Consider the following 26,911-nt stretch of genomic DNA (forward strand, 5'->3'; position numbering starts at 1 on the left):
GCCAGATAGCATATTTTACAAAAACGACACATGAATTTGATGCAGTTTCTGGAGCTGCGATCTGGTCCCATCCGGTTGCCTTTCCTGATTTATTTTACCTTGACGGGTGGGCGGCCATCTCCCACAAAGGCCTCGCAAATCCCACGTGGGTTGCAGCGTTGGTCTGAAGCAGCGGAAGAAAGTTCGAGTCCCGGGGCACCTTTCGGAGCCACCAAGTTTTAACCAAGGCCTGAGCTTTCAGGGGCATGCATGACAGGCGAGTGATTCAACAGGTGCAGCATCCACGGCATCTCCGGAGAGGGGCAAGCCTGCCGCGCTGACCTGTTGAACTCCTGCCTTCTGGATTGGGGCCGGGGGCGGAGCTGCGCCGCAGGAGTCGGGCACCTGCTTTCGGCCCCCGATTTAATCTCGTTGAAAGGGCCGGGCGAGGTCAAAAGGCGGCCGCCCCCGAGACAAGCAGGCGAGACTGACCGGGGAAGACTCGGGGGCGGCGGCCGGGCGCCAATCCCGCCAGGCCTCTGGAAGCCCCCGCGGCAGAGAGCCCCGCGCTCCGCTGAATCGAGGGAAGGGGGCTGCTTCCTTCCTGCCTGCCTGCCTTCCTTGCCAGCCATCGAGGCAGCCCAGAGCCCCCAGCAGAGCCAGCCTCCCGTCCGGCGAGCGGCGGGCGCAGGGCGTGGCCGCGGGCGCCTCCGGGCTGTCGGTGGGCGGAGGAGGCGTTGCTTTGCCCGCGCCGCCGGAGCTGCAGCCAGAGTGGCGAGCGGCGGCCGAGAGGGAAGGATGCCTGCTGCCGCGCCGCCGCCCCCCTTGCACCCCGCGCCGGGCCCGAGGGGCTCCTGCGGCTGCCCTTACGCCCACCCGCCCGGTGAGTGACGGAAGGAAGGAAGGAGGGGTCCCCGGGGTGGCGGCGCGGATTGGGGGTCCGGGATGCCCGGCTCTGTCTCTCCTCCCCCGCCGCCCGGTGTGTGTGTGTGTGTGTGTGTGTGTCAGCCGACCCCGGACTCCCTCCCCTCCCCTGGGCTTTCGGGTGCGGGCGCTTCTCAGGGCTCGCTCCGGCCGGCGCAAGAGGTTCGGGAGCGCCTTGCAGAGTTTCGCAAAGAAAGTCTCGCCGCTGCATGCCCTGGGACGGGACGGGGCTTTGGGGGAGGGAGGGAGGGAGGGAGGGGGGGTCCCAGCAGAGGAGGCAGCCAGCGAGCGAACTTTTCCTTGCGAGTGGCAAAGCTCCAGCCGGCGTCGAGTAGGCATCAAAACGGCCCCGCGGGAGCCTCGACGGCCAGCAGGACTCCGGCTAAAGGCTAAAGGGGAGGCAGTTGTGCTAAACGAGCCGCAGGGCAGGGAAGGCGAGAGGGGTCTTTTCCGCACCTTTGCTTGGGCTGTGACTGCAGCTGCCGATTCAGCGCAGCAGTCAAGGGAGGGCTGGGGGGTCCCACATGGCAAGGGGGTGTCCCTGGTTTCTCTGCTCCTGCATCCCTAAGCAAGAGCCCCCCCCACCCCACCCCGCTTCCAGGGCATCTCCAGGTTTGAAAAAAAAAATCAATACCTGGATATTTGTAAGAGGGCCCTTGCATTCCCAGCTCTCATTTTAAAGGGATCCATCATTCCCCTTGCCACTCCCTGGTAACAAAGTGAACGGTAGATAGGGATGTTGCCCAGCCTGTGGAGTAAGTCTGGAGTAGGCAGAAAGCAGAGGACGGTCCACTGGGGGACGACATGTGGAATGGTGGGTGGGATTCCTGCGGAGGAGCTTTTAGTGGGTCTTACTTAGCACAGTAAGTTGTAGGCAAAAATACGATACTTAAGAATACAAAGAACCCTTGAGGAACTGATCCTGAATATGCGCTCTTACTTGTCAACTTGAAATAAATAAGTTTGGCGGATCATTAGTATGCTAGAGAGGAAAAATTGACTAAAAAGACTATGATTTGTCGGTGGGGAAGTTTTCTTTTCCCATCTAAGACCTGGTGTAGGTCCCTGCTCTGTAGGGCAGATCTCTTCAAACTGGAGAGCCATCCCTTTTAAACGTACGCTATTATCCTTAGATTCAAATGGGTAGCTAGCTGTGTTGGTCTGAAGTAGCACAATAAGATCAGAGTCCAGTAGCACCTTTAAGACCAACAAAGATTTATTCAGGGCGTGAGCTTTCGAGTGCAAGCACTCTTCGTCACGCCTTGAATAAATCTTTGTTGGTTTTAAAGGTGCTACTGGACTCTGATTTTATTGTACGTTTTCCCTGTCCCCCAAACTTGACATAGTTGTTCAATACAGGTGTTAGTATGTGGTCAGGTGGCAACCTCTGCCCTTGAATATCCATGGATTGGATTATCATAGTAAAACACTTTGTTCTTTGACTTTTTATTTCCCATCACAGCCAACAGCAGCTTGAGAAAGGAACACAATGCTTCCACCACTTATCTAAATAGTTGTTTTAAAAGTTTATTAACTCTGCCGTTATGATATCCCTGCTAGCTTACGATTGCGTGCCTTGCTGCCCCTCCCCAAGCAAACAAAAATGACTTTTTTTATATACATTGTATTGGAAGGGGAGGGCATATGCTGGGTTTTTAAAAAAAGATTATTTATTATTATATTAATTTATAGGCCACCCCTCCCCGCAAGCAGGCTTGGGGTGACATGTATTATTTCAGCTAAAAACATATTTCAAAGCATCATACATTGAAGCTAAGACACTGCTGTTTTGCTGACCATTCTGTTCCAAGCTATTCAAGGACTATGTTGGGAGGTCTTCTAAAGTGCGGGGGACATTAACCGGGGAGAGGACAGGGGATGAAAAAAGCAGAAGAAGGCCCTTAGTTTTTCTTCTTTTATCCTGGCTTCAGCCATGGGCTGGTAGAAGAGCACCAGTAGGGAAAACAGCCAGTCTTTAAACTTAATGCTGTCTTCCCTCCAGATTATGGGGATTAGAATCATAGAATAATAGAGTTGGAAGGGACCTCATGGGTCATCTAGTCCAACCCCTGCACTATGCAGGACACTTAAATGAATCTCCATATCGAAAACCTGCTGAAAAGAGTCACATGGCTCGAACTGAGAAGACAGAATGGGATTCTCAAATGGGAGCTCGTGTTTGAGATTCCAAGGGCGATTGAGCTACTATTGTGATTGCCCTGTTGGCGCAAAATGAATACACTCTAGAGCAGGGGTAGTCAAACTGCGGCTCTCCAGATGTCCATGGACTACAATTCCCATGAGCCCCTGCCAGTGAATGCTGGCAGGGGCTCATGGGAATTGTAGTCCATGGACATCTGGAGGGCCGCAGTTTGACTACCCCTGCTCTAGACGACTGAGAAACAAGCAAACAGCGGGCATTGTGGGAGATGCTACAACTGACTGTATTTTCTCAGTTGGGCATATTTGCCTGCTAGAAAAGGCTTAGATGGTTTGTTTCCACTCTCGCTTTGTTCCCTTGGCAATAAATAATTAATTTTGCTAAGAAGGTCACCAGGCCTGAAAGAAGAAAGATGCGGTGAAAAGAAGCCGAGGTGCTCCACTTTGCCGTTTAGCCTCCGTCTGCAAGGTTTTTGCTCGGAGCCGTCTTCTCCCTTGGCCAAAATGTATACCACTGTGGCCCTCCACATCAGCTTTGTGTGTGTGTACAAGTGCATTGCTTTGCATGCGTGTGCTTTTGTGCACAGCTTTTATTGTACACAACAGGGGTAGTCAAACTGCGGCCCTCCAGATGTCCATGGACTACAATTCCCAGGAGCCCCCTGCCAGCATTCGCTGGCAGGGGCTCCTGGGAATTGTAGTCCATGGACATCTGGAGGGCCGCAGTTTGACTACCCCTGGTACACAAGTTGCTATGGAGCAACTTGCAACTAGTTACCCAAGTCTGAGCCTTCGATGATGATAATGATTAGATAGATTTATTCGTTCACAACACATACATTAAAACATACATAATCAACATTTAAAGCATCCAGCCATTAAGAAGTCCTGACCAAGCCCCCCGCCCCCCATCCCAACACAACCATCTTCTGCCTGACCTACTGATTGGCTGTCAGCTGAAGATGCGGGGAGGGACCTGGAGGGGGGAAGCCCACATGACGTTAGGCCACTCTGCCCTCAGCCATAGGTATGGTGGAAACGTGCCTGTAACAGCCTAGTTAGAGAGGAGAGCCATCAAGGCAGGAGACCTTGCTGCTTGGTGGCTTTTGGGAATGTTACAAATATCGCAAATAGCGTTCTGTAAAGCACATGTATTGTAAAAACAAAACAGCTGCCGGGATGCGATCAGTGTTTCAGTGTTACTAAAAAAAAAAAAAATCAGTAGATGTTTTTGGGTTCAGAACAGTGAGTTAAATAGAAAAGATGCCTAACTGGAAAGTTGCGTTTTAGTTTTTGGATCACAGAGAACTAGAAATGGACAACTTACTCATTGCTGTCTAGTGTCTATGGAAGACTGAAAGTCAGCTGCAAACCCTGTCAAAATTAAAGCATCATTAAATATGTCTACGGTGATATTGTCATCGCCATGAAAGGCTTTGACATGCTTGCTCTGTAAGGCTGTTTTTGCAGTTTCCCTGGATAAGCATATGATTTGGAGGTCATTAAGATATTTAGTGCAACACTACGGTGTGTTTGTTCAGCAATCAGCGGCTCATCTTTTGGATTACAGGGAAGCCCTAGACCAGTAGTTCTCAGCCTGGTGGTCAGGAGCCCTTTGGGGGTCGAACAACCCTTTCGCAGGGGTCATGGCAGGGCAAGCAACTTGGCCAGGGTGGGCGCTATCTACACAACATCCTTGCAGGGTAGATTGAGATAGAGGGTTCATCTGTCTGGAGCAGCGGAAAAGAGTGAGATTGGCATGGTGGGACAAGAGGCAGAACTGAACAGAGAAACCCCGGAAACAAAACAATTTATATACAATCATGAAGAAGGGATCTTCACAGCATTGGTCAGTTTCGGACAACATCTGAATGTCTCTAGCCTTGAAAACCCCATAAGCCAGCTGTGACTTGGCATAAAATAAGGTTAAAAATATTGGCTCATGAACCAGAAGCCATGAAAGTTGCCCGTGTAACTTAATTAAGGGGATGTCTGAGGGATTGGAGCATCCTCCAAGCAGATTTCTGCTGAGCACAATGTTTCATGAATTAAATACGTTCAAAGTTTACATTAACCTACATGGCTGTTGAACTACTGGTTTTGGCTCTAGCGCTCCTCACTGCAGCAGTAATGGTGGACAAGCCAGAGGTGATATGCCCAATTAAAGAGAGTCTCAAGCCCTACAGCTGGTTTCTTGAATCTCTCTGATTTTATCGTCTAATTGTACAGTATGGCCCAGTTCAAGTATCACGTTCCTCCCCTCTTAATTTCTGGGTTCCCTCTAACCATAACCTGCCATGATGCCTGGGACACATGAATGGTGGTTAACACAGCACTTTGATTAAGTTAATTAATTAACGTAAACAGTTTAACTTAAACAGACGAACTTAGACAGTTCCGTAGGGCCTGCAGAATGGAGCTCTTCCGCCAGGCTTTCGGTGGAAAACCAGCGACGGAGGGCCTCCTGCAGCCTTGCCAGGCAGCCGCACTGCCTCAAGCTCACCGTCACCACCTTCTCAATTGTTGCAGTTGCTCATGTTTATACATTATGCTGCTGCTGCCTATTAACTGAAATGATCTGTTCTCAGGTGTTAAAGGTAGTTTAATATACATTTTATTTTATTGGTTCTGTGTACACCGCCTTGGGACGTCATAGTGAGGGGCGGTATATAAAATGAATGAATAAATAAATTAATCATAATTACACCCAACCTGGATAGTCCAAGCTAGGCTGATCTTGTCAGGTCTTGGAAGCTAAGTGGGGTCAGGCCTGGCTAGGGTGACCCCCAAGGAATACCAGGGCCATGGCATGGTGGGGGTACGTGATGGCAAACTACCTCCAATCGTCAGATCTCTGGCTATGCTACATACACACCATGCAATAAATAAATAGACAAACCAATAAATGGTTAATAGCAGTTTATGGGTACAGTGGGGTATGAGAGCCCCCCTCCCCCCTTCTGATTGCAGCCTTGTTTTGCCAGCCAGGTTATGACCAAAGCTTCCAACAGGGATGGACAGTAGCTCTCAGCTAAGCTGGGACTTTGGGCTACTTGTTCTTCATAATCCCAAGGCGGGGTCCTGATTGGATGGAGTGAAGGGGAGATTTTTATCATTGTCTGGGCATGTTGAATTTAATTGTTTGTTTTTTTTAGTGGGGTTTTTCATTGGGGGACAGTGTTGTTACTAGCCACAAACCACTTGTGGGAGTGGCGGGTTAGAAATTAAATAATAAATAAATAAAATAAATAGAAATGCCACCGAGAAGCTGAAATTCTGTCAACTCTGGTGTGTCAACTCTGTCAACTCTGGTGTGCCCTAGCAAAGAATCCTTTTTTCCCCATCTGCATCAGAGGTGTAGGCTGTCTTTCCTTATGAACTCCTAGCGATTTGCCCATGGTGGACCATGCTACAGTAACCAAAGTAATGGGCCCTTCCATTGAATCATAGAATTATAGAGTTGGGATGGACTTCCTGGGTCATCTAGTCCCCCCCCTGCACTATATGGAACACTCAAATCCCTGTTGCTCACCCACTGTCACCTGCCACCCCCTTGAGCCTTCACTGAATCAGCCTCTCCGTCAGATGGCTATCCAGCCTCTGTTTAAAAATCTCCAAAGATGGAGAACCCACCACCTCCTGAGGAAGCCTGTTCCACTGAGAAGCCACTCTAACTGTCAGGAACTTCTTCCAGATGTTTAGACGGAATTTCTTTTGAATTAATTCCATCCCATTGGATCTGGTCTGTCCCTCTGGGGTGGTTATACCATGCTGGCTATCTGCTGTCAAACAGCTCTTACCTGTCATAAGCATGGGCCTGATCCAATGTTACTGCTAACCCTGCTGTTGTGGAATGGAGGTGGCCTAGCTATTGGCCTTCATGCTAGAATTCAAGAGGCACTAAGATAGAGCTTTTTAATGCAGGCCTTTGGCATCTAAAGGCAGTCAGTGTCTGTTCTGGTTTTATGGTCGTTGATTTATTTGTATCTTAAGAGGTTGTGAACTGCTGAATCTTGTAAGCGATGAAGTGCTGTGTAGAAAACTAAAAATCATTGAATATGCAAGACTCTGTAAACCTCAGTTCCAGAGCTTCTAATAGGTATAGGTCAGCGGTAGTTAAACTGCGGCCCTCCAGATGTCCATGGACTACAATTCCCATGAGCCCCTGCCAGTGAACGCTGCAGTTTGACTACCCCTGGTACAGGTTGATAGGCTTTACCACAGTGGTTTTGGGGATAAGAGTTAGTTGTGTTTATGTAGTCCTAACCAGATTGTAATGAACAAACTTCATTGTTCGCTAGATTTCCTTTGGCAGTGTTCTACATTCTCAGTTCCCATGGACATTTCGGTCATGATGTGCTTGTTTATTTATATTTTTGTTAATAGATGAAATAAGCAAGCTGTTTTTTTAAAAAATCCCCCCTATTCTTTGTGGTTTTGTCCTCCGTGATCATTTTAGTTGGACTTAACTTCTTCTCTGATGAAGCAACTACGAAATCCTAACTTTGATGCATTTCTTTTTCATGAAGAAACATAGAACAAATTGTTCATGAAACAATTTTCAAAAACAAGTTAGACCGAAGAAATTGATATAAGACACAGCCTACACTGACTCTTTATGTATCTGAGTACAAGAAAAAAAAGGAAAAAAATCCATAGCTGAGATGGTTTCCAAGGAAATACTTCCTAGCAGCAAGGGGAAGGGGCAACAGAGAACACCCAGTTTAGCTCACAAATTAGAATGTGGGCTCTGATTTTTTTTTGTCTCCTGACATGAGTGGATGAAAACCGGCCGAGTCTCTCCTTTGTATGTGATCATCCCATCGCTCACCATGATTGAAGTCATTCTGTTAACGGTGCATTTAAGGATATTGAATGTACCCCTTCCCATGTTTTCTTGATTTCCTTTTTATTTGCTGTGCCCCTCCCCCCCCCGGCTTACTTCTCTTGCAGATGCTCATTGAAGAGGAAACTTGGACTGTTTGCTTTTGGATGCGTAAAGTGGGCTTTTGGTTGCCATTTGGGGGATGCAGCGCAGGAGGAGATGAAGCAGCTATTTGATGCGCCTGTCTCGAATGTTCACCTTCCAGTTTTAAAAAGCTCGCCAGGAGGGTTATGCACCAGTGCTTTCCCACTTTGTTGCATGGGGCAAAGTAAATCGGCACAGTTTGTCAGTGCTTGAGTCAATAAGTTTAAGGAACGGGGTGACTGAAACACCTAACTTCCATGTGTTCTAAAAAGTTGTGTGACGTAGCTTCAAGTAAAATGCATGAGGTTTCTTCTTCAATTTCACACTTGTGTGAGTTGACTTCATAGCCTTCCTAGAGTTCTCCCTGGCTACAGGCCTGAAAGTTTGCATTCCATGCTGCTTCTCTGAAATATGCATATACTAGAAATTAAACTCGCTGTATAAAAAATACAGCAGGCGCTAGCGGGCAGTGGGTGGGTGCAGGAGGTCCTCGCCCCGCTGGGAGGGAGGGAGGGAAGGAAGGAAGGCAGGCAGGTAGGTGTAAGAGAGAGAGAAAGTGAGAGAGAGAAGGGGAGAAAGGAGAGTAAGCCATGGGAGAAAGAATGGGAGGCTGAGAGAGCCCTCATATTACTGCTTGGTCAGAACAGCTTTATCAGTGCTGTGGCGAGCCCAAGGTAAACTCGCTGGCTGCATATGAGAGTGGGGAATCAAACCCGGCTCGCCATATTAGAAGTCCATACTCCTAACCACTACACCAAGCTGGCTAAGATACACGTAAACCTAAAAATGATAGAATGTTTATGTTATGTGCGCTTGGATAGCCCCTTGTGGTTTTCCAGAGCCATATTCTGCTATTGCTTTTCTTCCATGGTTGGCCCATTTTCTCAATGTCATGGCCGATTTATTCTTTCCTTGTTTATAAGTCAACCCAGAAGGCTGAACTTCAGCTACTGCCTGTTCCTTACCAAGGTCCCCGTGATAGAAAATTGATGTCTCCTAACTTTCACCGAATAAAGATTATTCCACCCTTTCCCCCCTCTCCCTTGAAGGTCTGTACATCACTTGCGAGGGGGCGATTTATATCATCTTGTAAATGTAATTAGCTGCAAAACATGTCAGGAGACTAAACAGACTCCTTTAGAACCTGCATCTGTTTTAAATCAGTAGGAGATGGAAGAGGCTATTGGAGATGTGAATTCTTCCTCCGAGCAGGTTTAAAAGCTCTAGCGCTTTTGAAAACAAACAAGCTCTGGCTTCAACAAATGGGGACAGGCTGTCTCAGGGCAAACTTCCTGCATTCTCCTGACTTCGAAAATAAATAGTTTATAGGAAGCCTGCATGTCGTAATTAATTCAATAGCGCTTGAAAGTTCTTTATCTTGCTTAGAAAGTAATTTGCTCCATTGTAAATGAAAATCAGGAACAATTCCCAGTCTCCTTCTTTTGTGAGCATAATTTGATGTGGCCTCATTACGGTGCTAATGCGAGAAATTGCCTGTACACGTCATGAAGACTTTCCGTAATCCGTAACACAGAGTCTGTCAATCTAAGCTTGCCTGCAGAATTCAGAAGGCTGAAGGTTTGTGACAACCACCGTTCAGCATTTATGTATCACTTTCGGCACAGAATTGGCCTTATGTATGGGATTACTGATGAGCCTCTTGTCGCGCAGAGTGGTAAGGCAGCAGACATGCAGTCTGAAAGCTCTGCCCATGAGGCTGGGAGTTCAATCCCAGCAGCCGGCTCAAGGTTGACTCAGCCTTCCATCCTTCCAAGGTCGGTAGAATGAGTACCCAGCTTGCTGGGGGGTAAACGGTAATGACTGGGGAAGGCACTGGCAAACCTCCCTGTATTGAGTCTGCCATGAAAACGCTAGAGGGCGTCACCCCAAGGGTCAGACATGACTCGGTGCTTGCACAGGGGATACCTTTACCTTTATGGGATTACTGAGCTGGTGTGGTTGAACAAGGAACTCTGGTTTAAATCCAGTTTGGCAAGTGACTGGCTCACTTTTTAAACACTGCAAGGTAAGATGTACTGTCTGATGGTGGTGGAAAGTCAAGTCACAGCTGACTTAAGGTGACCTCCATGGGGTTTTCCAAGGCAAGAGACATTCAGAGGTGGCTTGCCCTTGCCTGCCTGTATGCCTGCCCCTGTATTCCTTGGAGGTCTCCCATCCAAGTACTAGCCCAGGGTGACCCTGCTTAGCTTCTGAGATCTGTCATGTTCAGCCAAGCCTGGAAGGGAGGCTAAATTGGACTAGACCTAAGCACCGGAACAAGTTTCTTGAGAGAACGCTGGAAGCTGCTGCTAGCTGTGCAGACAGGGGAAGGAGACAGGTACACAGGTTGTCCTCGTCTTTCCCTCCTGTCCCCCTGCTGGAAGGGGTTTTGAGAGTGGAAGGGGATTAAGCCACCTCCAGTGCTGTGAGGTCCCTTGGATCCTTCTGCAGGCGGGTTCTCAGTGTGAAAGACAGTGCTCCCCTGTGGTTTGGCCCAAATTGTGAAGGTGACCGGGTAGCCTCGGATGAGTCACTCTGTCTCAGTGTTGTAAACTACCTTGCAGAGTGGCTGTGAGAATGAAATGAGTCATCTCATGTCAACTGCGTAGGGATTCTGGGGAAGGGTGGAATAACCGTGTGGTTAAAATATACATTTAGAAGATTTTATCTGAAATGTCATTTGCTGGAGTCGAGGATTGCCCTGCTGAACTTACAGCCTGATCCTCGGCACATTTTCTTGGAACTAACTTATCCAACCCTAGCTGAATTAAACCCAAATCGTTTCAGTGGGCCCATGAGCATGCAACTTTGCTGACATTGGTCATCTCACTGAATTCAAGGATAATCACTCACCAGCAAGAGTGCATAGATTTTTAGTCCTGTCTGCTTTTAAAAAAATGCTAAAGAAAGGCTTTCTTATCTGGACAGTCAAATGCATAACAAAAATGGTGCATTAAATAAAGGCCTAGGTCCCTGGTAGACCGTCCATGGACACAGGAAGGTGGATGATTCTCACCAATTCCTCCTTTGGGCTGCAACTTGAAATGCAACCCCTCCCCCATGCTACTCTCTGGAGATGGGAGAATATTGGAAAACATTTTCATGTTTTATGTAAAAAACTATTTTTAATATTCTCATGTGTATTTATTGCGTTCGTGTCTGCAAATCCGGAGAAAAATCTGCTGCCCCTAAAAGTAAACGATCTCTTTCCCCCAATTACTTGTCTGAAATTAAGTTCTGGAAGTTGAGCTGAGATCGAGCTATCGGAGTTAGGAAGCTTCAGCATGCTAAGAGGTAAACTTGATATTTGCCTAATGGAAGTCACCTTTTTAGGCAGTGCTTGACCTTTAGCTCTTAGCTTTTATTACCTAGGCTGCCTCATGGAGGCTTCGGTTCTTGGAGTTTCAAATTGAGAGTGTGTCGCAGCATTCTCGCGAAGTATTGCAGGTAGGGCTGCTTTTGGTTTCTAAGAGCGAGTGGAGATGTGACGTCCGTGCTTTCTTAGGGCCAGACTACATGCTCAGGTTTTTATTAACTTGGCTCTGGGTTCTGTGGGCCCACCTGGGTCCTAACTGCAGCTGCACAGAATGGATTAGAGCAGGGGTAGTCAACCTGTGGTCCTCCAGATGTCCATGGACTACAATTCCCAGGCAGGGGGTCATGGCAGGGGGTCATGGGAATTGTATTCCATGGACATCTGGAGGACCACAGGTTGACTACCCCTGGATTAGAGCCCTAACAGACTTGGAATGTCAACATTTCCCCAAGCTGCTTCCCCTCCTAGAAACTGTACTTTGGAGTTATTGCCCCATTTTTGCCACTCCATGCATATAGAAATACTCCACATGGAGCAGCAAAAGTGGAGACATAAATCCCACCCCACCCACCCCCAGTGCTATTTCCAGGCAGGAAAATGGGCCAGATGTTATGAAGACTTGGTTTTTACACCCTGCTTTTCACTACCTGAAGGAGTCTCAAAACAGCCTCCAATTGCCTTCTTTTCCTCTCTACACAACAGGATCCCTGTGAGAGGGGTGGGGCTGAGAGGACTGTGACTTGCCCAAGGTCTGCATGTGGAGGAGGGGGGAAGTCACACCTGGTTCTCTGGATTACAACCTGCAGCTCTTAACTATGACACCAAGCCGACGCCATGTTTAGATTTGGCCCTTATCTTTAGTTAACTGATTTCAACTGGACATCTGAATCATGAACTTCTTACCCAAACCTCCTGCTCTGCAGAGCAGATAAGGGTGATGTTTGCACAAATGTTAATTGTGATTAAGGAAAGCCTGGTTCTTTGCCAGCATTTGAGGCTGGCTGCAAAGTATAATTAAATAGGCAAGATTCTTAGCTGTACCACAGTTAATTTTGGCATATTTGCATACCTTAACTGAGGCCTTAAACTTTTTTCCTTGGCTCAGGGAACCCAGCCCCCAGATTTAGGAGCAAAATTCATTTTTCAGGGGTTCATATTTTAATTACTTTTTTTTTTTTACTATTGCTTATATACAGTGCCTTGTGATTTTTATCCACAGAGAGAGCCAGTTTGGTGTAGTGGTTAAGAGTGCGGACTTCTAATCTGGCATGCCAGGTTCGATTCTGCGCTCCCCCACATGCATCCAGCTGGGTGACCTTGGGCTCGCCACGGAACTGATAAAATTGTTCTGACCGAGCAGTTGATATCAGGGCTCTCTCAGCCTCACCCACCTCATAGGATGTCTGTTGTGGGGAGAGGAATGGGAAGGCGACTGTAAGCCGCTTTGAGCCTCCTTCGGGTAGGGAAAAGCGGCATATAAGAACCAACTCTTCTTCTTATTATTTTTCAAGAGTATTGTATAGAAATAAATACGAGAATAACCCTGATTGCTGTTAACATCTAATACTAGCCTCACCTCAGTTCTGATAACTTCATTATTAGGTTAAAAAGCTCCAAATAATTAGATAGCGCCAGCATAGACATCAACGGGTTAAGATCTGAATGTTCTACCATGTACGTTTGTTATACCACACAACATACTCCAATGTGAATCGGTAATCCTTGCATATCCGGCCAGGATCACTGAGAAACACTTGAATGAAATCAACGCTGAAAGTGCTAGATCCCACAATGAAATTTCTAGGCACCATGGTACCGTGGCGCCTGGAATTTTTCAAGTCCTGCCTTAAATGTTAGGGTTGCCAGCTCTGGGTTGGGAAACCCCTAGATATTTTTGGGGTCATGCCTGTGGAAGGCGGGATTGGCAGAGGGGAGGGGCCTCATTGGTACATAACGTAGAGTCCACCTTCCTACACACCATTTTCTCCAGGGAAATGGATATTTGCTGTCTGGGGATCAATTAAAATAATGGGAGATCTCTTGGCAGAACTTGGAGATTGGCAACCTTATTAAATACGATTGGGGTAAGCAGTAAATAGGGAAAGTGCTGGGGGTGCAAAATCTCATGAACTGATTTTGGTTTCTGAAATTAACAGGCCCTGGGGGTTAAATGGCTCCAACCCCCATGAGGGATGGAGAGAACCCTAAATGGTTTTTAGATTGAAACTGTGGCTTGTTTTGGCAAGCCGAAATGAAATCTTAACCAGGCATTAAGAGCTGTGCTTTCTCCTGGCCACAAATCTTGCTGCTGTAACCTGTCAAGAGAGACCACTCTTTCTTCCCCACAAAAACTCACAAAATGTGATGGTTTCTACTATCCTCATCATATATCCTCACTCCACCAACCTAGAGAGAAGTCTATGTGGCCTAAGAGAAGTAAGTAGCACAAGTGCATGTCTGTGAGGTGGGGAGTATCCTCCTCAAATCTCAGGACAACTGGAAGAAATTTAGCTCGAGAATTTGCTTTCTTAGCGTGCTTTTGTGAGCTGCTGCAAATTTTGTATGTCATTTCAAGCTTCTGTGGGTGTGTATTTGGTGGGTTGGTTTTTAAGGGTGTTTCCCTCTCCTGTTGAATACGCAGTAGTCTTCTGTAAATCATCTTTGAGTGCCTGTATTTCCATTTCCTGCCTTGGAGCAAGAAGGCAACTTTTGAGCCCTCAGGTGCATGTAAACCATGCCGATAGAAAACTCACTTGCTGTAAGGGGATGCCTGTGATCACATTTTGTTTCCATCTGACTAATTTAATACACTTGTTATTTAGTGTCCTACCTTCTTTGCTCCTGCTTTTGTACCGTTTCCTGCACATACCGAGTATGCTGGCCAGAGTGAATAATTTACTTAAGGAACAGGAGATCCAAGTCAAAAAGATTCAAGTTACAACATACAGATAATGGCTGCTCGTGCATTGCAGACCTGTGCGCATGACGTAAGCAAAGGATGTCCTTAACTCAGCACAATAAGGCATGCCTATGTAAAAGAGAGGCTGTTCTTTGAGTTTGCATTTCTGCATACTCCTGCACACTGATTTGTGAGTCGGTCTCAGTGCAATTCTTTGTACACTGTAATTTAAGCTGTGGCAGGACCAGTACAGCTCCTTGCGTTTGGGGAGTGGGGAATCGAAGCTTCTTGCTGTTCATTCATCAGGCCCACAAATCTATTTAATTTGCTAACTTTTCTCTCTGGTGGGGTTGCTGACATGAGGCTTCCTGCCATAGAAGAAGGCCTGTCAGCCCTGTATGACCTCCCTAAAGCAGCAAACAATAAATAGAACTAGCTTTAAAATACACATCAGGATGCATAAAACCAGTTAAAATTGATGACTATATGAACAGCAAGGTACTCCAATGAGAATCAGAGAGAGACAAAACAATCTGCTTTGCTCCCGGGCAGAAGATGATGATGGAGTGAGACAGACGGATCTCCCCAGGCAGGGAGTTCCAGAAATTTCAGTGCCAGGGAAATCCTTTCTTGAGCTGCTACCTACCTAGCCTCATGTGGCAGGGGCACCTAGAGCAGGGACTCCAAAGATTATAGGAAAAGGTTGGTAGATTAATCAGGGAGTATGCAGTCCATATGACCAAAGAAAGGCATGATAATATGGCAAATTATGCATTGATGTAAATTTAGGTAACGTTTTCTTCTCTTTCATGCTGAATTAAAAGAGCGGTGTGTGTATATACATAAAAAGTAATTGTACAGAGGAGACACAAAAAGCAGAAGGGTGATTATAAAACATAATTGTATATATCAAGGATAATTGTACTGCAGAGTGTATAAAACAGAAAATATTTCTCCCCAACATCTCCTTCATTATAATTTGTAAGGCATTATGAAATACAGTGATCCTCACTTCAGCGGAGGTACTTTTGTATTCGGTATTTTAAATTCCAAATATCATAACCTATTTTGCAACTGCATTATTAGTTTCATTATTACTACTTATTCAATATTGCGTATTTCACCAATTCTACATATTCACTGCAACTTTTAATAGATCAAAGTGCAAAGGAAAATCTATTATGCCAAAATAAAGAAAATAAAAGATGTTTCAGCTCAAAATCCACCTCCCTAGACATTTATGCTCAAAACTTGTTCTCACTCTGCTTCTGCACTGCAGGACACTGATATACAGTTTTTAAATGGCTTCTCATTCTGAATTTGTCTCCTGTTTGCATAATATACCATCGCTCCTCAGATTTTGTAAATCAGCGGTCCGCAACCTTTTTCAGGTTGCGGCCTGTTGTCAAGGGGTGGGGGGAGAGGCTCTAGGAGCCCCCGCACATGCACGGCAGACTTGCACAGATTCACATGCGCAGACCTGCTGCGCATGCATGTTTGTGCCCGTTGGGGCGCAAATACACATGCGCAGCAGTTTTGCACATGCATGCATGCACAGGGCTGCAGTGCATGTGCATTTGCACTCCCAGCGGGGCACAAATGCGCACTGCCATGCATGCGTGTTTGCTCCGCCAGCATGTCGCCAGTCGTGCTTCCCTCTCCCCCCCCCCCCTCCCGCAGCAAGAAGCTTGCTGGGCTGCAAGCCCCTTGCGGCCCGACACTGGGCCACTGATCAGGGGTTGGGCACCACTGTTGTAAATGACCCGCTTCTCAGATAGGTTGTTAATTTCACCACAACTGCAGAGTTGGCCAGTTTATTATAGTAAATGGTCTTTTTGTTTTCTAATCAGGTATGTAGCTGTTTGTTTGGGTACGAAAGTTGTTCCCTAATGAGGATTTTGCTGCTAGTGTGGTTTATATGACTGTTTACCCCCTGCCCTTTCTGAGTTAAGGTAAAGGTGGATGGAATTAGGAAGTCTTTAAAAATCACTCTGAATTTTTAAATTTCTGTATTTAAAATTTATGTTGTGTCTCCATGCTTTGTTTAAAGTGGCTTAGAACTACTTAAAGAATTTATCTGCCAGTGATCCAATAATCCAGTAGTTCTCTCAGTCCAGCCATATACAGAAAATGCTCTCCAAAAACAAACAAAACCTCCAACCTCATGCAGCTTCCAAGGAAATTAAACTGGCGTCAACCAGAGCCTGGAGAACCATCATGGTCCTGACCCCAGGCTGGTGGAACGCTCTCCCAAGTGAGATCAGGGCCCTGCAGGATCTTGAACAATTCTGCAAGGCTTGTAAAAAAGAACTGTTCTACCAGGCCTTATGGTTGAGGCCTAATAAACACCCATGAACAAGGCTGGCCTTCCTATCAAAGCCCTATTCACTCCATCTGGGGATGATAAAACTTCTCTGCCCTCTCCCACTCCTACTGCTGAAAGACTAGAAATAGGCAGTGAAGGGCAGAAGTGTTTCAGCTGTTTTAAGATTTTAATTACTGATTGCAGATTATATTTTATACATCTTATCTTTAACAGTGGGATCGCTGTTATACTAACTCACTAAGGGCTGAGTGGGTGGAGAGTGGGTGTTCCTGCCTCACGATTGGGCCCTGGTTCAGACAGGCCACGCCCACTCCCATGCACACAGCTGGCCAGGGGCTCCCTGCACGCATTGCTGGCAGTTTGCCCCTAGACTAGTGGTTCTCAACCTTGGGGTCCCAACCCCAGGTGGGGTCACCTGGACCCTTCCCCAGGGTCACTGGATTGGTGGCTGTGGCAGCAGTTGGTGGCAGTGGACAGAGGCAGCGGTAGCAGAAGAAGCAGGTAGTGGGCAGCGGCAGGCAGCAGCAGGATGTGGCGGGGAGTGGTGCTGCTGGCCCAGCATAGTGTGGATGTAGACACCTTCTGAGGCGCTCAGAACAGTGCGGACAAAGCCCTCAAACCCCTACCGCAGTCCCCCTGAGAGCGACGGAGAGAAGCCATCATCGTCAGCGCCTCTACGGCTAGAGCCAAGCTGAGAAATGTCATGGCTGAAGCAACCCAGAATGCTGCTGCCGTCAGCAACGGCTGGCCACCCCCTGAACTTCCTATCAGCTTGGGAGCAGGAGCAGGAGCGGGCATCTGGGGAAAGAGGAAGGCACTGAAGAGGGAGGAGCTTGTACTGACTGACGAAAAGCAATACAGCACTGGATTTGCAGCAGTTTGGAGTACCGCTTCTTTTCTGGGATGGCAAGCAGCTTTGGCATGACAGCCGAGGGGGCAGAGCCAATAGGGGCAGGGCCAGGAGTGCTACAAGAGGGTGCTGGGAGGAGCTGAGACTCACTGCCTAACTACCATTCAGGTCAGCTGTCCCATTCCTGATTGGCCATCTGTCCAACGAACAGCCAATCAGGAAGGATGTACTGCCACTGGTTATGTTTCCCCTTTACCTTATTCCTTTTGGAAGAAGTACTAGCCCGGTAAGCAGGGGCTGGGAGGGCGGGCAGAGGGCCTGGGATTGTGGTCCAGTGGGAGAAGGGGGAGGAGGGAGCCCCTGCTAGTGTTCCCGCTACCTCGAGCAGCTCCAGCCAGGGTCTTAACAGGCTGGGCTGCTGGAGTGGCGGGACTGCCTGCCAGTGCCTACCCCCACCCTGCTGAGGCCCGCTGAGGCTTTTGCAGGTCTTGGCAGGTCTTTTGGGGATGGTGCCCACCAGTGCCTCCACCCTGCCCTGTAAAGGCATATGTACTGAGGCTTCTGCAGGCCTTGGCTGGCCTTTTGGGGTTGACAGAGGAGCAGGGGATGGACTGCTTGCCAGTGCTTCCCCCCATCCCAAAAAGGCCCACCGAGGCCTCTCCAGTCCTTGGCTGGCCTACCCAGGGCAGAGAGGGGGGTGGCCTATTCAGGGATACAACGGGCTTTTCTGCTAGTATAATAAATATAAATAACAAAACAATAGCGACCCCGGGAACCTTATCTTTTGGAAACTGTTTGACAGTACTGTGTATTCACCGCTAAGAAAAAGCAAGATATAGGATAGAGATGGTAGCATATTGCAGCTTCACTAAATATATATCTGAGCATTGTTTCTGCATTGATGATACCAAACTCCTTATATAGGAGGACTTCAGATACTGAATTCTACCCATCATGGTGTGACATGGATTCTCCAGTTTCTGTATCAGATTTTTATATTTTAATATAAAAGATATTTAAGAAGCAAGAGAGCCTTTTCATAGTTGAATTTATTTAACAAACTATTGCTTTGCTGCTGGATAGAAACAAATCCAAAATTGCTTCACAATGTTAATCGCACTATTTCTTTGTTGCCTTTGAAAAATGCTGTCATGTTCTGACTTTTCTTTAAAGCTCTTTTGTGGCTATGATAGCAAATCAAACAAGAACTCAAACTGGCAGAAACGCTATTTTGGATGGCCCATTTACCTTTGTGCCTGTCATAACATCTGAGTATTTCTAGATAAAGACAAGCACATTGCAGTGAGATTTCTTCCCTAAGTTCTTGTGTTCCTAAGTGGCCCGAAAATAGCTGGCAAATTGCTGCAAGGGACAGCTACATCATCCCGGAGAATAGCTGACCAATAGCAATATCCTGAATAGATTTCTGTGATTGTGCATGTGTGTATACTTCATGTCACAGTGGAGAGGAAAAAAAAATGTTTATTTTTCATGTGCTTTCTTTTCTTTCCTGCAGAGCCACGAGGATTTTTTGATCACACTATAAACTGCATAAGCGCAGGCATAGCTGAGAGGAGGCTACAAGGCACTTGTCCACCCATCGGCCGTGGAAATTTTGGAAAGCCCTTCTTTGGTACAAACTGTTACAATTCTCCATTTATAAACTCCCGGGCTGGTTTCCATACCATTCACTCAGAGAACAGCCCAGTAAAGCCCAGGATTGTCACTGTAGTAAAGCCCTGTGGCCACATGGTAAGGAAGATCACCTTGCTTCTGAATCGGCGTTCCGTTCAGTCCTTTGAGCAGCTGATTGCAGACATCTCAGAAGCTCTGGGCTTTCCGCGCTGGAAGAATGACCGTGTGCGAAAGCTCTACAATTTAAAGGGAAGGGAAATCAGAAGCATTTCTGACTTCTTTAGAGAAGGTGATGCATTCATAGCCATGGGGAAGGAGCAGCTAACCTTGAAGAACCTTGAAGTGGCCATCCAAGAACTTTATCCTGAGAACCCCTATGCTCCTGCTGCTGGAACTACTCTTCCTGGAACCACACCCAACTGGGAACCACCCCAAAAGCCCAAGTACAGGCTGTATGAAAAAACCTCCAGGACAGAAAATGGCCTCGAACCTCTACTAGCCAAGAACTGCATGGAGCCCTTGTCTCCTCAACTCATCAACAGGCACGAAGTAAAAGCTCAGACCAAAATCGGGCAAGAGGAGAAGGTAAGAAGCAAAAAGAAAGACGGCTGGAACGGAGAGCAAGAGCTGAAACCTTCTAGAAAAGCTAGAGAAACAGAAAGGTATTTTGACCAAGAGAGACATCCTGAAAGCACAACAGAGGAGAGCGCAGACATGATAGTTAGATGTGAGAAATGCCAAAGAAAGAGGCAACTCCGACAGAGATTGCAGAAAGAAAGACCAGCTGATCTTCCATTTGATAACAGGGATACAAATATGAAAGTGTGTCAAAGATATCACGTGGAAAAGACAGTGAAATTGCAAAACTGCAGGAGATTGTCTGAAAACTCGGCAGAAGAAGATGAAAGCATGTGGAGTGATGCAGGCTGTCAAAGTATGTGGCCAGCCCCGCCAAACCATGCCCCGGGAGAGCCGGAGAAGCCAAAGAGGAGTGTTGAGAGGCAGAAAACCCTGCAGAGCCACGAGACTCATGACAAAGAATTCGGAAAGGTGAAGATGAAGCCCATAGAAAACCAGCGCACCATTGTAGGAGATGCTTATGAGCTCAAAAAAGAGCACAGAAAATGCTCTCGAGTGAATCAAAGCTGTTGGTTGCTGAAGGGTTCTGAAATGGATGCAGATAAGCTGCCAAAAATCCAGGGGAAGGGAGAAGAGGTACGGAAATCAAAAGAGGAAATGGTCGGAGGAGATGTAGAGGTGGCTCATGGAGAAGGTGAACGAACCAGGCACGAGAGGGAGGGAGAAATTAAAGGCAAAGAAGAAGAGAACAGCTCCAACAAGGCCAGTGACAAGAGGCTGAAACACGATGTCCAGAGCAGAGCGGATGTGGAGAAGTGTTACGAGGTTGGCAGGACCATCGGAGACGGCAACTTTGCCGTTGTGATGGAGTGCCGTCATCGCAGCAACAACCTGAACTACGCCATGAAGATCATCGATAAGTCTAAGCTGAAAGGAAAGGAAGACATGCTAGAAAACGAAATTGTGATCATCAGGAGCCTTTCGCACCCCAACATAGTCAGCCTGGTCGAAGTGTTTGAAACGCAAGCCGAGATCTATCTCATTCTGGAGTACATTCCCGGCGGGGACCTGTTTGACGCCATCATTGAGAGCGTGAAGTTCACGGAGCGCGATGCGGCTCTCATGGTGACGGATTTGTGTGAAGCTCTGGTTTATATTCATGGGAAGAACATCGTCCATAGGGATCTTAAGCCTGAAAACCTTCTAGTAAGTATTGGAAATGTTATTTTCTCCCTTGGACAGTCGAAGACTTCTAGGAGTGACGTAATGGCTGAGGCTACCTCAAGCGGACCGACAATGGAATATCACACAGTCACACTGTTTTGGCATCTCAGCCTTTACCTCCTGTCATCGTCTGTGCCGAGGCTGTAGCACAGCGAAAGCATCTCTCTTCCTCCCACGCATCTTTTCCCCAGTCCGCACCCGCATCTCTCCCACCTCCTTTCTTAAGGAGATTGATGCTAAGTGCCCGAGTTTAAGATCATGCAATAAATAACAGCTTTGCCGCTCTCAGACAGAAGGCGTTTTTGCATCAGAGAATAAGGAGTCTTGGGGGGGGGGGAGTTGATATTGATGAGTCATGAGTGGGATTTTTAAGAGAAAAGGGAGAGAAAGTACAGGTAGGCCTTTGTGGTGGCCTTCAGCTCAGCTGAGCCCATTAAGCATTCTCCCAAGTGGCAGCCCCTGTGTCGTAAATAGATTAAAGAAAGCTGCGATTGGGGAGCTGATTTAAAGGACAATAAAATCAGAGTCCAGTAGCACCTTTAAGACCAAGAGAGATTTATTCAAGGCGTGAGCTTTCGAGTGCAAGCACCCTTCCTCAGGAAGAGTGCTTGCACTCGAAAACTCACGCCTTGAATAAATCTTTCTTGGTCTTAAAGGTGCTACTGGACTCTGATTTTATGGTACTACTTCAGACGAACACGGCTACCCATTTGAATCCGATTTAAAGGAGAAAGGGAACAGCTGTTTCTTTTCACTTCCCCGGATGTGCTTTGGGAGAGGGAGTCAGCATAGAGAGCAGTCATCTGGCAGAGAGCAGAAGAATGGAGACAGACAAAAATCGTGAAAGAGCTAGGAACTGAAAAGGAACAACCTGGGCATAGGAAATGACTTAGGCTGAATCTGCACTTACTTTGTTTATTCCATTGTGGATCCTGCTGAATCCAGACCGATTTGAACTCGGGTCTTCCTCCCCCCCTCAACATTGAAACAGAAAAGCATTCTGCACGTGGTTAGGGAAGCTCAGAATAGGGGGGGGGGGAGCCAAGCGCAGCAGGAGCCTCTTTCATTCTTTTCTTGAAGGGGGCAGGAAGAGGATTGGAGATAGCAGAGGAGGGAGAAAAAACCAAGAGGCAAATCTCAACCGAGAGAAGTTAGGGCTTCTGGAGCCTCTATTTGGATGCTGTGACACAGTTTACTAAGTTAACAGAATTAATTTTTGCTATATATTCCCACTGTCATGTAGGGCAGGGGTAGTCAACCTGTGGTCCTCCAGATGTCCATGGACTACAATTCCCATGAGCCCCTGCCAGCAAACGCTGGCAGGGGGTCATGGGAACTGTAGTCCATGGACATCTGGAGGACCACAGGTTGACTACCCCTGATGTAGGGAGTTCTTAGTCTAAGGCAGCTCACTCCTTGAATAAATCTTTGTTGGTCTTAAAGGTGCCACTGGACTATGATTTTATAGGACCCGGGTAGTTTCAGGTCATAGCAGTTTTAGTGGTGGAACAAAATCTAAGTGCAGTAGCAGTTTACAGACTAATCCAATTTTCCAGGACATAAGCTTTTGTGAATCATAACTCGCTTTGCCGGATATCTGGAAACAGGAACGAGGGCGAGAGCAATCTACAGTACATGTCCTTGAGACAGAACCATAACTTTTCAGTTTTAATGTTAAATACTGATCAGAAATACTTTAAAAATCAAGAGATTTTCTTTACCTCCCTACACGGATAGAATGCTTAGGAGAGTATAGAGTTTCAAGGAATGTGCAGAGGAAATAATTTCTCCGGTAACAGCTGGACTTGTTTCTGTTTCCTTGGTTTTCTGTGGCCCAAGGAACGCTTCAGGAATGTCCTTGGTCCTATTGCATGAAAGCCCTGAAATAACAGTATAGGGTTGCCATCTTGCGTTGCCAGGAGGTATAGCAGAAGAAAATACAGAGGCTCTAAACGTGCAGTTATTCTGCATGGAGAGAAACCTGCATCTTTTAAGTCACTAAGAGTGTTCCTATTTGCATGATACACATGCGTGTGCAAACAAACGCTGTTACATGGTACATCATAAGATACAATGTTGATTTAGAACAGGTAATGGGATTTTGGGGGGCGGCAAATATTTAAAAACTCTGCAATATGTGCCAGTGGAGAACCTGGCATGCCAGCAAACAAAAGGATGGGAAGATGGGCATGGCCACCGGGCAAGCAGGACCCCAGAGCATTGCCACCTCCTGAGGGGCTTGCCATGGAAGCTCACTGGGAACTGACTTAGGCGTATCACACTCTCCATCCTACCTCACAGGACTGTTGCTGTGAAGAAGAGGGGTAGATGGATAAGTTGCTTTGAGCCCCCAGTGGGGAAAAGCAGGGTATAAAAATAAGCTTACCCCCCTGGTACTTTTGGTGAAAAATTAGCCATACATGTTGAGCAAAGTGGTCCGACATGTTAAACGTTGCCTATCACCATATCTGACCATTGGTCCATCTGCACCAGTGCTGTCTAGTCTAGCTGAAGCTGATTGCCTGGAACCCATGCAGACGTATGACCCTGCCTTGCTCTTCAATGCCTTTTTAAAAATTGAGATGGCCAGTACTGAATGCAGGAACTTTTGTAAACAACAGTTTCTGGACCACTAAGCTATGACCACACTTGGAATAGCTGGACCTCTGTAGTTGCTTATCTACCATGTAGAGAAGTCTTTGCTAGCACCTGTGGAGTTTACTTACTACAGTAGTACACAATCTAATTTCCTCCCCTTGTTTAAGCTATTTTTAAATGTGCATTCCAGATCTGATGATTTAGTTAACCGCTCATCAAAAAATCTCATTCATTCATTCATTCATTCATTCATTCATTCATTCATTCATTCATTCATTCATTCATTCATTCTCTTCTAGCTGTGACCAAATGCCTGATGGAAGAGCCCAGCAGGGCCCTGAGCTCATACAGGAGCTCATTCCACCAGGTGAGGGCCAGGAGCAAAAAGGCCCTGGCCCTGGTCGAGGTCAGGCACACTTCAGGCTGGTCAGGCTGGGAACCACCAGACTATTAGTACCCACAGAGTACTGCTTTGCGGAGGGCATAAGGAGATAGGTGGTCCTTCAGATATGTGGGGCCCAGATCACAAAGGGGTCCTCTGAATGGCTTTTACCCCTTTGCGTTTTCAAACCATGCCATCGGCCTTATTTTCTGGAAGTTGTACCTTTAGCGCTTCGCTTATGTATCTGTGGAGAACCTGCCATCGAAGCTCTTTCTCATTATGTTTTAGATTGTCCTCTGTATTTGGAACCACATTTTTTACACTGACACTGATTCATTGGTCTTTCTATTACTGGACATTAATATTTGATTAGCTATAATTGTCTGCATTGTCTGTAAGGAAAATGTGAGTCAAATTTATTCCATCTGAGTTAATATTTGTAACATTGTAGAGCTTGGTATTTGCTGAGGTATGATTTATTTCCATACCCTTTTTTATACTGTTTTATTGTTTTATCAGATCCTGAACTCAACTGTATATATTGTATCTATATAAAATAAGAAAATATTTTCATATTCATACAACGGTAGCACAGTATGCTGGCATGTTCAGATCTTTAAAAGTGTTCTTTGACATTGTATCTCTGGAGGTCTTCTGTTGAGGGAGGATTATTTGCAACAGGTTACTGAAAGTATTGGATATTAGATATTGAAGATATTAGCTATTGGATCTACACAGTCCCACCTTGGGTTATTATAGAAATGCGGTTATTCCATAAATATGTAATTATTTTGGAAACAGGAGAGCTTGATCTGTATTCTGTTTGTTCTGTGCAGGTTCAGCGTAATCCCGATAAAACAACAACGTTGAAACTAGCAGATTTTGGCCTTGCAAAACAGGTGACCAGGCCTATATTTACTGTGTGTGGAACTCCAACTTATGTTGCCCCCGAAATACTTGCGGAAAATGGTGAATATGAAATTTTAACTATTTATATCTGTCAGTTACCTTTGTACATTGTTTAAATATATAAATATTTGCCTCTGGCATATATCTACTGTGAAAGTCATTAATTTTTATGTCATGCAACAAGATTTCTGGAATCCTCTCTTATCAGACTGGAGAAAATACCAGACTTTGTCTGATTCCCATTTACTGGAACTCAGTGAGAAATATCCAGTTAGTCAAGCCATCGTTGGCTGTTTTTGACCCTCAATGCCTTAAGTACAATGCAAAGCTATATGCTTGTAAGTGGGGCATGCCACACACCCTGTGGAAGCATGAGGAGCTATGTATGTGTGTGTATGAGAGGGAGCAGTGAGAGAGAGAGTGACTGTACTAGTTACTAAAACTTTGAAAGAGAACAATAGACACTCGGGCAGCTGGATAGTGTCCATTAACTTGCAGGGGGGCAGTCGGGCTCAATGATGATTCTCACAACAATGATTAAATTGGCAAACAGGCCACAGCTTTATTTAAACAAATAACACGTGTTGGCTAACAAGGGGAAAGGAACCTGAACCCAACTTGGGTCAGCCGACCCATAAGCTGCTCAAATGGCACCCTGGATAGCCCTGCTGGGGCACGTGATCCCTTGCCATTGAGCTTGCTTAACCAAAGGTACCTGGAAAGCTTCAGGAGGCATGGACCTCCCTCAGCCCTTTCCAGCCAACCTGACATTGAATGTTTTGGACCTACCCATCCAGGTTGGCCACTTTCGATGCCATTGCCTCTTTCTGAGGCCCCCCAGTCAGGGGCGCCAATGGATCTCCCTCTGCTCCATTCCTCCCTGTTCAGGTTCCTTTCCCTTGTCTGCCGCCACCAGAACAGGCCCCTCTGGCCCTGTTCCCACCAACACAACCCCCTTTAACCAATCGAGCAACATTGCCCTGATCGTATGTAGCCAAACGTCCATCCCCCACGGAGACAAATTCACCCCATCATCCCTGTAAAAGGCAGCACGCGAAGCATCAATGTCCCCATGCTGTGCCACAAGACCCCCGTTCCAGAGCATCCAAGAACTGACAGTGGCGTTGATCTTCCGAACTGATCTATCCACGCACTTCACTGCCACAGCACCTCGCCATGTCCTCTGCTTCACCATGCAGGACCAGATCAATGTAGTCCCTGGCAGTCTCTGGCACAGCACAGCTAAGTCAGATAAGATTGATATTTTCAACTGCACTCGCTTGGTCCTTGGCAAATCATTGCCCCCTAGATATATAATCAGTGCCGCGGGAGGACCACCTCGATGCCCAGCCTCTGCAGCCTGTTCTGGTAGGGCAGGCCACCGCATTCCTCTACGACTGGTCTGAGTACTTTACATCAGGGGTAGTCAACCTGTGGTCCTCCAGACGTTCATGGACTACAATTCCCACGAGCCCCTGCCAGCGTTCGCTGGCAGGGGCTCATGGGAATTGTAGTCCATGAACATCTGGAGGACAACAGGTTGACTACCCCTGCTTTATATTGTAATTAAGAAGCGCTCCCGTGGCATCATCCCTCCGCCCCGCCGCGTTGTTAATGGCGGCTGCGGTAAGTCGCGGCCGCATTTTACTGCAAATGATTTTGAATCAAATCAGTGGCTAATGGAGACTAAAAGGTCCTCTGTGAGCATAGGTCAAAGCTTCCAATTGTTGCAGGCTAAGAGGACTTGAAATCTTTACAAAATCCTTGATTTGGCAAGGCTACCAAACATCACACTGCACATGTATCATTCAGACTAGGACTTAATTTCACTTAAAATATTGCTAAGTCCTCATCTGAATCCAGTTTTTTTAGGGTTCAGTATAAGCAGTTCTTTACAAATTGTATATCTCAGCGTTCCTGGACTTATTTTTCTTTACCTTTAGGCTATGGATTAGAAGTGGACATGTGGGCTACTGGCGTAATCCTCTACATTTTGCTTTGTGGTTTCCCTCCCTTCCGGAGTCACGAACGAGATCAAGAGGAGCTGTTCCAAATCATACAGCTTGGCCACTATGAATTTCTCTCACCATACTGGGACAACATTTCAGCCGGTAAGTTTATAGCCTGATTGTACGTATCCCTCTGACCTGGTGATTGTACC

The 26,911-nt window shown here is 46.7% G+C and overlaps 1 protein-coding gene across 1 annotated transcript in view; it reads left to right on the forward strand.

Moving 5' to 3' along the window:
- Window positions 1–431: 431 nt before the first annotated feature.
- Window positions 432–26,911, forward strand: part of DCLK3 (doublecortin like kinase 3) — a 31,059-nt gene continuing 4,579 nt past the window's right edge. The window contains exons 1-4 of the mRNA XM_077303610.1: window positions 432–862; window positions 18,940–20,843; window positions 24,678–24,810; window positions 26,694–26,861. Coding sequence (XP_077159725.1) covers window positions 778–862; window positions 18,940–20,843; window positions 24,678–24,810; window positions 26,694–26,861 — 2,290 coding nt within the window. The 5' untranslated portion in view covers window positions 432–777. The remainder of the gene's footprint in view (window positions 863–18,939; window positions 20,844–24,677; window positions 24,811–26,693; window positions 26,862–26,911) is intronic.

The sequence above is a fragment of the Paroedura picta genome, chromosome 11 (assembly GCF_049243985.1).
Source record: "Paroedura picta isolate Pp20150507F chromosome 11, Ppicta_v3.0, whole genome shotgun sequence".
Taxonomy (NCBI): Eukaryota; Metazoa; Chordata; class Lepidosauria; order Squamata; family Gekkonidae; genus Paroedura; species Paroedura picta.